The following is a 12,496-nucleotide window of genomic DNA, read 5'->3' as shown; positions in this document are numbered from 1 at the left end:
ATGAAGCACAAACAACAGAGCAAGAAAGACCGAGACGTTTAATCAGTAAAAATCGGTGCAATATTTTTCACATGTAAACAACTGCAGCATCTCATTCTGAATACCTGAATAGTTACATAGAAATATCTCAGTGAGTCAAGGATTTCTGTAAAAAAAAAAAATCAGTGTAGCAAACCCATCATTACAACCACCATTCAAATTAAAAAAAAAAAAAAAAAAAAAATAGGTAGGATGAGACGAGGAATTTCTCTCATCTTGTAAATACAGAGACGCTTCGCTCATAATCTGTGGATTTGAAGAAAACACACACTTGATTGTGTAAGAAACATGGAAGCATTGAATTAATGAAAAAAAAAAAAGCTGGAAAATTTGTAGAAAAATAAAGTTTTTATATTATTAATTATATTTAGGTTGCAATTCCTCATGAAAAAGTTAAAAAGTTCACACTTCAACACAAACTGAAGTAAAAGATGATTTTACATTTGACACTTGGACAGCAGATGAGTTCACACAGCGGAGGTGGAAAACAAAAGGCCCTTCATTTTATTAATCTCGCAGATCATTCCTCCATCAGCAATTCTAAAGAAAAGTCCTCCACGACTGAACCATGACAACTCCTCTAATCCTTTTAACAGAAATTAACAGTCTTTGTTTTATGACATGGCTTTTATTGTGAAAGATGAAAGGAAGCAACTGGAATTCATCCCAGTTGGACTGGTTTCATCAGAGCCAACAAGCTGATTCTTTCCCATCTCAGCCAAACCTTTGACGTCCATTTCCATACACGTAGTTATTCCTGGGTGCTAGTGTTTAGCTTTAATGCCGTAATTATAGCTGCAGTGTGTAACTTTGATTTAAACAAAAAATATATATATATACACACACACTTGTCAAAATTGTCACTAAGTTGCAATAATATAACAGACATAATTTGCTATTGCTGTGTAGTAAAAAAAAAAAAAAAAGCTGTGTTCCCCGTTCAAAAACAACCAATCAGAGCCAGGTGTTAGCGCCGTCAATCAATCCTGTGTGCATGCTGCTAAATGGCTGAAAAACTTCACACCCTTTATCTTCCATCATCCGTGGCAACACTAACAAGCCTTCACATTCACAACTGGCTCTGCTGTCATCAGATCCTACATGAGCATGATTGACAGCGCCAAGACACTCCTCCAAGCTCTGATTGGTTGTTTCTGACTGAGTGGTGTATTTTTATAGTTAGTATTGGGGACACCAGAGTAGCTCAGTTTTTTCTGATTTTCTCAGGTTTTATGACTCAAACTAAATTCATGACATGTTGAAAGTTTTAACAAATGTGCAAACAAAAGACATTTGTTTTTTGTTTTAAATAAAAGTTACCTACTACAGCTTTAAATTGTACAGGAATCAAAAAATGACGGATTTGGCTGAGAACGATTTATCAGAAATGAACTGGTGTTTCAAAGCACTTTGTAAAACTCGTCCTGCTCCTCATCTTTCCATCTTTTCCTCTCCTCTTTTTTAAAGAGTCCAGGTTAATCTCAGTGTTAACAACAAACCAACAACCTTTTTTAAAGTTTAGGTTTAACATGACATCCTATTTGTAGAAGCGTACATTCCTCTTCTTTCTGCGCTTTTTTAAAGTCTAATCACAGCTTTTACTCCCTCTGCCTTCAGTCTGTCCTTCATGTCCTCCTGAGTCGCAGCTCTGTCATCAGGAAGCTCGGCGGCCGTCTTCCTGTCCCGCCTCCTCTCTGTCCACCTTGGCCTGCTCGTCGGCCTCCGTCTGGTCCCTCAGCGCCTTCAGCAGGACTTTGAGCAGCACGTTCTCGTTCAGCAGGGTCTCCGAGGCGTCTGCCAGTTCCTGCAGACGCTTCAGCGCCTCGGCCAGCTGCCGGCTCTTCTCCTGCATCTGCCTCTCCAGGCTCTGCTCGATGCCGCGGATGTCGAACTTTAGCTGGCGGTTCTCGCGCCACAGTTGTGCAAGCTGCTGCGAGAGCCGCTGGCGGGCGTGGTGCAGGGTCTGGACTTCGTGCTGGAGGGCCAAGAACTCGGCGTGGAGGACGGCGCTGGAGCCGGAGCCGGATCCTGGTGCGGCGGCGGACGACCCGTTGGCCTGACGTAGAGAGTCAGAGTGCTGCAGGATGAAGCGGAGGAGGTTTGGCAAGGTGATGGGAAGGTTGGCGGGATATTTCACACTGAGGTGCTTCCTAAAAGAGAAACAGAAAGATAGCTAACAACCACTCTGTTGGAGAATATGGCAATCTTTTTTTTTCCTTTTTTAGCTAAACCTCGTTAAAGGGGCAGTTTTATGTGGTTTCCAGGCACATAGTATCATTTTTAATCACAATCAAGTAACCTCCAGTTGTTATAAAAATGTCATATATATAAAATACGACTTAAAAGAAATTTGATTGCAAACACCTGGTGACTGTGACACGGGGTCACTTTACATTTTACTTTACATTTTCATTTAACTTAAAGTAATTTTATTTATTTTCCTCCCATTTCTTTTCTAAAACATGCCACAGATAGTGAGATTGACTAATGTCAAATCACAAATTTTCTGTTCAAGGGGCAGAATTATGTAAAATCAACTTTTTTGAGCTTTATATTATGTTATAATGTTATTCCCTCATCAAAAACACACTTGGAGTGTTGCTTTGATTCTTTCATGCATGTTTGACAAATCCTTTAATCTCCCGTGGCAACCATTCAGCTGTACAAAATGCCTGGGAGGCCTTAGCTCCGCCTTCAAGATGCAGCTCCTCTTGAGAACTACAGATTCCCTTTCATAACCCTCCACTCAGCTCCTTCAGACTAGCCAGGAGCAATTAGCAAACAGCTGGTGGAACTGAACATCTGCTGAGCTCATTATAGGAGCTACTGCTCAGTGAAACTCTGGTAAAAATGTTGTTAAAGGGTTAATAGAGGAGCCATGTTGTGATGACTTCCTGAAGGTGGAGTTTCTTAAATAGGAGTTTTTAAAAAGGCAGACACTCAATTTGAAGATGTTAAATTACAAAGTAAAATTTTTCTTAAATCATATTTAATACATGCAGCAGTTTATACCAACTTAACTTGATATTGTTACTTAATTCTGCTGTAAAATGGCACTTTGTGGTTGGAAAACACATCATACCACCCTTTTGGTTATTCAAACACAGATTTACTGCCAGAAACAAAAGGTCATAATAACTCTCCCACTCTGAAAGGGACAACCTGCATTCAGCAGAAATGAAATATTGCTGTGCCAGTGATTCTGACCAGCTGTATAGACCCTCACCTGTGTCTTGGAAACAGCAGGATGGAAGGGACGTGATCCACCATGAACTCCCAGGGAAGGTCGTTACGAGCCACATTCACCCTGAACACAGAACATGGAGCTTACAATGTTTTCATTTCCACGTGGAACGAGCCTCTGACAGCAGGGCTGACAGGGAAACGGTCAGAGGAAGGGCACCTTGCCACGGTGATGGTGTGGTTCCCCTGCAGCAGTCGGGCCAACTGGATGAGGACGTGGTTGAGAACGGAGCAGAAGCCGCACCACTGAGTGTAGTAGAACAACAGCACATCCTGCAACGACAAGCTCACATCACCTCATCTACAAAATAACCTTGATCTTTGTTTAACGTCCCAGTTGTTTCTTTGAGAGTTGCTTTTTTCTTTTTTATTTCTTGCTTTATTCTTGCATTTCCAGGACAAAGTTTTTGAAACTGATTTGTTTCCATCAAGCAAATTTATTTTCAAAATGTCAAATTGTGCAATTATATAGTAAAAGGAAATGCAGCCAACGATCCAACTTCTCTCCCTTGATATTTTGATTAAGTTTAGAGCAAAAAATAATATTCCACTGTGCGGATGGCTCAAGTTCCATAACAAAAAATGATCCCAGCCAATCTGAGTATTTAATTTTTTAAACCTTTTGATGGTCCATGATGGAAGACACGAAGGAGGAAGTGGTCAACTCTGTGATGAGGCGGCGCTGCTTCTGCTGCTCTTCCTCCGAAGGATCGACTCCACCTCCACCTCCGCCCTCTTTCCTGTCATCCTCTCCAACCAAATGTCTCTGCAGATGGCTGTGCGGTGAGCTGAAGTTCCTGATGAACATCTCTTTGGTGTGACAAAATAATTACACATTGGGTCTTATTAAAAACACAAAATAAAAAGACAACAAATCACTGTTTATTTTTCAGCAGTTATGAGGCAAAACCTGAAAATGCTGCTCCGCAAGGGACTCAGCAGGCTGTTGCTAGGTAACCATAGAGTGAGTTACCTTTGCTATGCTAACTTTGAGAGGTTGAGGGGCTAAAGTCTTTCCTTGGCCTACATCCCCCAGAACTGGATGTGTTCTCTATTGATATTGATCACCTGTCTAATCACGATACATATTGCTATTGATTTATTGCGCAGCCCTGAAAAAAAGAATAACTGAGTCTCTTCATCACTTTTGCTTTTTGTTTTGTTAAAACTCCACCTGACCCATTTTTGAGAAGATATCAAAAACCTACAGCCAACAGTCAGCCTTACCTAGAGACTCTGTTAGCGTGGCGTCTGGGTTGTGCTGAAGGACGTAATGAACCTCGTACTTCAGGTTGACGATGGCCACGAATGAACAATCCCGGTTGCCGTCACCCTCTGTGGAAGCCCCTTTGTGAACAGAAGAGTTTTTTTGGCTCAACGCTCCGAGGCGCTCTGCCAGAGGCCAGTTGAGGCCAATGTCCAGCACGTAAAACCTGAGAGTCCTGTTAGTCCGACAATGGAGCCCCGTGATGCCGTCGTTCTCCGTCTCCTGGATGGGAGCAGAGGATGGAGGGACAGACAGAGGAGGAGGAAGTCCTGGCTCTTCTTTGGCTTGTGATACATTAAGCTGAGGTTCTACTGTTTTACAGCAGGCACTGAACTGAGTAAAGGGACTGTAGCTGCTCACGTAGTGGCTGCAGCCCTGCGAGGTCACGCTTTTCATGGATATGGGAGAGGGTGGCTGGTGAAGGCAGCAGCGGTTCAGATAAGTCCCGAATCGGTCTCCTTCTCGCGAAGCGGAGGGAAACGAGCAGCGAGCCGAGGAGACGGGGAGGCTCGGCCCGGACAGCCTGAGGCAGACCTCACACGCGCTGGTCCTGGACTCCGGAACGGGAACGGATCGGCAGCACAGCGAGGTGTAGAAGGGGAGACGGTCGTCTGCGCTGGAGCGCTCGCAGGAGTGATAACGTACAGCAATGTCTGCAAACTGAAATACAAAAAAAAGAAGAAGCTAATCATGAACTGAATCGTGACAAAATCACAATTATTTATGGTGGTGTGTTTTTCAAGAGCAGTATCGGTGTTGTGGCGGTACGAATGCTCTGCCACGCCGTGGCAACCATTCAGCTACCTAAGAAAAAGTAGGAATTTGTACATCACTTTCAAATTTTGATGATTCTGAAATTATCCATGTAAGAGGATATATATACAGCATTTTCATAACATCTGAAGATCACAGTTACTTGATTAGGATATAAAATGTCACTGTCTGGCTGGAAAACACGTATTATTAACAACCCTAACTACTTGTTTCTACATGGAGGGGATAACTTTTCCTTACTGGAACATTAGATCCATCTTTGAAAAAAAAATTAACAAAAAACAAAGCAAACATCCTAAATTAACTGCAATATTGTTTAGACGCCAAGAACATAATTCTTTGAAAACCAGTCAAAACTGACACATGGTTTAAAATACACTAGAATGTCTCTATCACAGCCGTCTTTGAAAGAGACAAGGTTAAAACTTGAAACCAAAAAATCTAATCAGAAGGTAACCAACAGTGAACCCTGTATAAGACAGATGATACAGAATGGTAAATGGACTGAAATCATATAGGATTTTTTATTAGTCATAGCAACCACTCAAAGCACTTCACTCAAGGGCCACATTTACCCACACACAAACATGAAGCTGGAATTAAACCAACAAGTTTTAGACTGCTAGGTGACTACCCACTGCATCTAGTCTGGGAAACAGTTTCACTGCAGAAAGCATGCCAATTCCTACTGAATCCATCTGCTGCATGAGTGTTCACCTGTTGTAGTATGGCACTTGGCTCAGACTTCAGGGGGTCATGAGGCATAAACAGAAGCAGTGCAGGGCCTTTTGTCAACTCGTCCTCCAGCAGGCGGGACTTCGTCCCCGGAGGCACCAGCCACTGGACGACTGTCTCGTAGTGCTCAAACACCCACTTACAGACGGCCTCCGATGTGAAGTTTAGCTTCTTTCTTGGAAAAATCTGGGTGGGAAAACATACCCACAGTGTGAACAACTGTGAACATGATCAACATTCAGTGTTTGTGTTTCAAACAAGGTTGTGCTGGCCCACTGACGCTGCCTACCAAAGAAGAGTTGAATCTTCTGTGCAGGTAAACCGTTTCATCCTCTCTGAGTGAGACGGCCTCTGCCACGTGTTTGCTGGTCACAACTCCAAACCGCACAACGCCATGGAAATCTGCCACAGTATGCAACTTTTACAAAACAATGTTTTTTTTTTTGACATATTTGTTAAAATTATCACTATGTAACATGAGACAGACAATATGTGAGGAGAAAAAAAAAGCTTCACTGCCTTTTCTCTACATTCCTGCTGTCATTTGACCAAACACACAGCTAAATCGGAAACAACCAATCAGAGCCAGGAGGAGGGTCTTAGCGCTGTCAATGAACCTCATGTACGCGCCCGCTCATGTCCTCCTGTTTTCCCTCTGTTATGCTACAGCTGGTTCACCACAAAGGAGCCTGTCATGAATGCTAAGTAGTTAGCATGACCACCGATGATGGTGGTTCCGTAACGGTGAGTTTTTCCACCATTAGCACACTGAGCAGCACATACCCTAGGATGACTCAGAGCGCTAAGACACTCCTCATGGCTCTGATTGGTTATTTTTGACTTAAACTTGTCGAAAACGTCAATTGAACAAGTTGATTAATCTAACACAGGTAAATTCACAAAGTGGTGTTTTTAAAGCTACTTTTTCCAGGCACTGCTGAACAAATACACTTGATTTACCACTCGTCAACCCACACTGTAATAGCAGAAACTCTGGAGCATGACTAGTGACCAAGCAACCATTGCTATTTATTCACATAGGAAGAGTTAGAGAACTTCTTCTAAACTATCTGAGAAAGTCAGAAGTAGAATAAAAAGACAGGTGCTTATATTCCCAGGAGTAAAGGACTCGGCAAATCCCTCCCAAAGTCAGGCTGTACAATGTAGAGTTGCTAAAAGCCTGCTAATATGGTAAATATTAGCATTCAAGGATCAACTTCAATTAGAGGGAATCAACAAAAAGCAGTTTGTAAGTGACTGTAGAAACATTGGTTTTGTCAGGAGCCTCCAATAACCGCAATAATGTTTTGTTATTGATAAAGACATTCAGTTTGTAAAACAGTTGATAAATTATTGCTTCTGAAGGTGGCCCAACCAGTTACAGGTGCGCTGAAGCTTTCACTTTACTGTGTTGACAATCTTTTATACTTTGCTTTTTCCTTGTGACTGTACAGAAAATGTCTACGAAATGTGGGGAGGATACCATGATCGTAAAGCCTTTACCTCTCCTTAGGGTCTGCAGGGCAGAGGAGAGGTAGGTGATGTACCCTGGAGGCTGTGGAGAGGAATTGAACTGGAAGAAACCCACCACACCAGACTGCCAAAACAAAAGACACAGCCGGTTAGAGAACAGGAACCAATGTACAACTAGGCAAACAGAAGGTTTAATACAATAGTCAACAGCATTGCTGAAGCTCCGAGACTAAACCTATAGCCGTAGGATACCTCATGCTTGGTCAGGAAGTTTTCGAGGTGCGCTCTGGTCGGGAGGTAAGTCAGTGGTGTGATGACTCTGAGGGTAAAACTTTCAATATATGGAGCCACAAACGGTCCTCTGTACTCGATTGGCCCAAACCTGCAGCAACAGAAACAACACATGAACAACTCAGAGGTACAATTTGGACAGTCAAATAAAATATACCTTATTGGTCATCTATTTATAATGCCAAGGACGGAGTGTCCAAAGTGTTCCTAGCCTACAGTTAAAGAACTTGGCTTGGCTTTTTGAAAACGAATACAATTAAAATCCTCCTAAAATGGGAAACGCAAACTAATGACATGCTTCGCTTCCAAACAGGCGCTCCACCCATTAAACATGGCTAATTAAAGGAAGAGGTTTTGGAGAAAGACTGCCCCATATCCTGTTCTAGTTAAAGAAAATTCACACAAAAAATATTTTGACAAAAAAAAAAAAAAAAAAAAATAGAATTAGGTCATAATTTCTTTTGTCTAATGATGTTTCAAACGTCTTTGTTTCATCAAAATATCAAGTACTTAGTTTATTGACATACATAAAAATAATGCAATAAAAGTTGTTTTGATAAAAAATGTTTAAGTCATTCGCTCACCTCACTGCTTTGTGTTTTCACACCCCAAACCAGGGTTCTTCCTTACCTTCTGTAGAACAGATGGATGATGGGGTAGTGATAGAAACGTTTCTGCCTCCTGCATTTCCCTTGACTCCACCAGCAGTTAACAGCCACAAACTGCACCTGCAGCACAGAAACCAACAAACTGCACCAGATAAACTAAACCAAATGAAGTTTTTGATGCAAATTTCTCCAGTCGTGCTGAAAGGACTCCTTCACTTGGCTCACCAAACGAAGGAGTCTGAATTTTTTCTAATGTGCAGCCACTGCCAAAAGTTTTGAGACTGGCAAATTTATATTCTTTACAAACTTTACTGCTTTTCTTTTATGATGGCAAATTACACTATGTCTAAGTTGCTATGCAGGGTGATCAGGTCAAATTTAAAATGGCAATTATATATTTTCCAGGCATAAAGTAAAGGCGCAATCAAGTAACTATGGTGCCTTCAGTTTTTATACAAACGATGTATGTATCGAATATGACTTAAAAAAATTGACTTTGAAATTTAACGCTTTGAAATTGGGCCTCTGTCTCCTTAAGAAACTCTTGCTCTTTCTGACACAGCCTTCATATTTTTTAGATATATTGGTATATTTATATCTTTACAGATATATTTATCCCTTTAGATGCTCACAGTACATTATGACAGAAAGAGCCACAGCTTGAAGCTGCCTCTCCACTGGCTGTTTTAACAGCTGGTTCCTACTTAAACCCTCCTGCTTTCAGTGGTTTGTGCCTCCATACCTGTCTGGCCAGCTTCTTAGCAACCTGTGACACTTCCTGTCGAGCAGCCATGGAGTGAGCACACCAGGGAGCATAGAAGAAAATAAAAGACACCTCGGCCATGCTCTTGAGACTTTCCACCTGCAGAAAAAAAGGCAGGAATTTATCTAAGGCACGTGATGCTAGTCTCAAATCTAAACACGAAGCAGGATCCGATATATTTAATAAAGCGAGCCTTATTTTTGCGCTTCAGTCGCCACACGGCATTACTGATCCTCACCTGGTCTAGTTGACCCAAGTAGAGGTCCACTACTGGGGCATCAGCAGAGAAGAACCGGACCGGAGGCCGCGCCGCCGCCACCACATCCTTAGCGCGGCTACATATGGAAATAATGAAAGGAGTGTGAGGAATGATAATCAATAACATAAACTGGTTGTAGTTCTTTATTAGTAACACAGCAAATCTGCATCAGTCAGAATTGGTTAGTGGCACATAGCAACTGGTTAACCCAGATTCTGTTTTAATTCAATATATAAATGTAAACATCATCCAGCAGAAAGTACACTGCGGGTTAACTTGTAGACTTTACTAAATTGAAAACAATGTGCATAAATAATATGCTATTCATTGATGCATTTACAGACTAGAAAAAGTGGGGATTTTCAGTTTTTATGTCTAACATAAAAAAAAAATAAAATAAAATAAAATGTTTTTCACCTGCAGTTCAACGTAAATTGAACTGCAGGTTCAATTTACGTTGAACCTTTTATCATCATTATTAATAAGAATAATAACTTGACTTGTCCTATACTCTCACTGTTGGCATCATTATTTTCAGTATTAGTGCCATCTGTGCTGAGCTGAGCTGCGTTCACGTTCTGAGGTCGCATCAGACACAAACAGCATCACCACAACTACTGAATGAGCTCAGAAAACAGGATATGCTGCACATCATTTGCAAACTGCAATTTGCCTCAGGTCTTTCTTCTGGTAGCCGTGTGCAGTGATGTCTCCATCAAGGTGTACAAGAACATGAAATTTGTAGATAAGTGGTAACAAACTCACTGCAATTCTAGAAATGAAAGAGCACAGAGAGAATTACTCCATACTGGGCTGAGAATCCAAATCTCTGTGCTGATTCACAGAGAAATGAATGATCTAGCATAGGCAAGCAATTATATGAGAACGTTCCAAGAGATTTCTACAAATTCTGCAGACCTCAAGATGGACTTTAGTTACAAGGTGTCCAATCTCACAGTTTGGATTCTGTCACCCCCAAGCCATGATAAACTAGCAGTGCTTGTGTGCAAATTAAGCAGTCAGTGGGACAGAGGCGGAGTATACCACAGACAGGTCACCAGTCCCTCACACACACACACACACACACACACACACACACACACACACACACACACACACACACACACACACACACACACACAACTTAAAGATTTATCACAATATTTTTTGTGGCAATATTGTAGTAATAATAAAAGTGACTATAATAATTTCTTATTGCTGTTTTAGATTACTCTAAAGATGTGATTGCATGACACAGCAATCATGGCCCCACAAAAACAGAAATACTGCTTTAGAAAAACATTCCCAATTGGAATACACTTCTTTAGAACACTAGTCACAAAAAGTAATTTCTTTTTGTATCACTAAACCACACAGAGAACTTGCATATAATTATGTTTTCAGATTAATACATATTGACGCTCTCACTGAACAAACAGTGGAGAAAATAATAAAACTAACAATTCCAACCATACCGGCAGTTTTATTTCGGGGGAGGTAAACGTGATTAATTGGAATTTATTGTGACAACAATAAATCAGAATTTTTATAATATTAAGACACTTATCGCGATAAATGATAAAGATACGAATTTACACAGACCAATTAAGCCGGAGTACCCGGTGAGAACCCGTTCATTCGAGAAGAAATCATGCAGGATGAACCTGATGGGGATTTGAACTCACGACCTCTTAACGCTTGTTTTGCCGGTCAGATTTTATCTTGAGTAACTGGCGATTCACAGCAGAATGAAAAAGAACCTGTCTTACAGTCTTACAAAACAGCCATAGCTTTAATAATCGGCTCTGCTCGAATCAAATGAATAACACAAACAAGGAATAATTATCCTAAACAAATGAAGTTATGAACAAAAGAACCAGAGACACCAGCTGTTTAAAATGGATAAACTCGATGGTTAATCCTTTTGTCTGTCAGCACACGTCAGATTAGCTACAATGACCGGATAATAGTAGCTCATTACAACCAAACTATATCACAACTCGGCAAAACAAAGACGTCCTTATCTCTGCTGTTCGGAGTTTGGGCTTAAATTAGTCCCCAAAAGAGCACAAACCTCCCCCACAGAAACAGAAAGTTTCAAGTACCTGCATGTGAACTTAACCGCCAGTATGAGCAGGACGCTGAGCACGATGGCCCCACAGAGAATGTCTGGTCTCCGGGCCATCAGTAACAGCACCTGCCGGAGAGACTGCCGCACCCGGCGCAGCATTACCGCCTCAGGTCTGCTCTCCACACCATTTATACTCCCCGGATGCCGCTCAACGCGTTCATTTGCCTCCCAGGGTAGGAGGGTGACTGGTTCGACCAGGGACAGAGTGGAGCTGGATTGGACATTGGTGTTGTTAGTGTTTAAGGTATTCAAACACAGCCAGTCCAACCTTTCTTCCCCACGTAGACTTTTTACTTCCGCGACAACGGCGTCAGGGAGAGTCCACAAAGCGCACTACGTTGGATAAAGCGTGAAATACGCTGAAGGTTTTTTTTTTTTTTAAATAATATTATGGATTAAAGGCGTCATCAAAGCTCACGACAAAAAACGCCGAAGATAAGTCGACCATTTTATAAACAAAATAATTTTTATCCCTTCTGCGTAAGCACGTTTGTGTATTTTTGCGTACAAGCTCGAATCTGCCTCTTTAAGAAAGTCCCTTCAATGGTTTTTACGTCAGTGACGTTGCTGCTACGCTCGCTAAGATGTTTAAACACTAGGGGGCGGTGGTTTTAAAATCAGCAATTTATGATATGGCTTCAGAAATTGTTCATAATTATATTTAACGTAGACAGTGGCAGTCTGGATTTTTTAAACCCACTCTTAATTTCTTTAAAAGCTTCATATTCAGATTTAACTGGCTTACCCAAACAAAAAACAAATTAATAAAGATCTAAAAAAAGGTTAGGAGTTAACTGGCCTAAATGCAGTAAATTATAAAAAAAATAATGATACATATATAAGGGCTTGAGCATTAAATATTTTTAAACAACCTTCTATTTTTTTACCTAACCTATTCCTGTGGTAGTGAAAA

At 41.2% G+C, this 12,496-nt stretch overlaps 1 protein-coding gene across 1 annotated transcript; it reads right to left on the bottom strand.

The window, feature by feature from the left end:
* Positions 1-20: 20 nt before the first annotated feature.
* On the bottom strand, positions 21-12,447 carry txndc11 (thioredoxin domain containing 11). The gene is made up of 13 exons (XM_015005400.2): positions 11,558-12,447; positions 9,432-9,528; positions 9,173-9,292; positions 8,453-8,550; positions 7,784-7,913; positions 7,562-7,655; positions 6,348-6,460; positions 6,041-6,244; positions 4,510-5,209; positions 3,902-4,092; positions 3,443-3,555; positions 3,266-3,346; positions 21-2,189 (listed from the first exon to the last, which is right to left on the bottom strand). The coding sequence occupies exons 1-13, from the start codon at positions 11,680-11,682 to the stop codon at positions 1,694-1,696; spliced, it is 2,562 nt and encodes an 853-aa protein (XP_014860886.2). The 5' UTR covers positions 11,683-12,447; the 3' UTR covers positions 21-1,693.
* Positions 12,448-12,496: the final 49 nt, after the last annotated feature.

This window comes from Poecilia mexicana, unplaced genomic scaffold (assembly GCF_051168715.1).
Source record: "Poecilia mexicana isolate PSO_F unplaced genomic scaffold, ASM5116871v1 scaffold_2, whole genome shotgun sequence".
Classification (NCBI taxonomy): Eukaryota; Metazoa; Chordata; class Actinopteri; order Cyprinodontiformes; family Poeciliidae; genus Poecilia; species Poecilia mexicana.
Note: the sequence above shows the minus strand (reverse complement) of the source record. Positions and strands in the feature narration are given on the sequence as shown.

Excerpts from the sequence above, each read along its gene's own strand:
- txndc11 (XM_015005400.2), bottom strand. The coding sequence starts at position 11,682 with ATGCTGCGCCGGGTGCGGCAGTCTCTCCGGCAGGTGCTGTTACTGATG. Across the intron at positions 7,656-7,783 it reads ACTTCCTGACCAAGCATGAG|TCTGGTGTGGTGGGTTTCTT; the intron begins GTATCCTACGGC and ends TTGTTTTGGCAG. Across the intron at positions 3,347-3,442 it reads CACACCATCACCGTGGCAAG|GGTGAATGTGGCTCGTAACG; the intron begins GTGCCCTTCCTC and ends TTCTGTGTTCAG.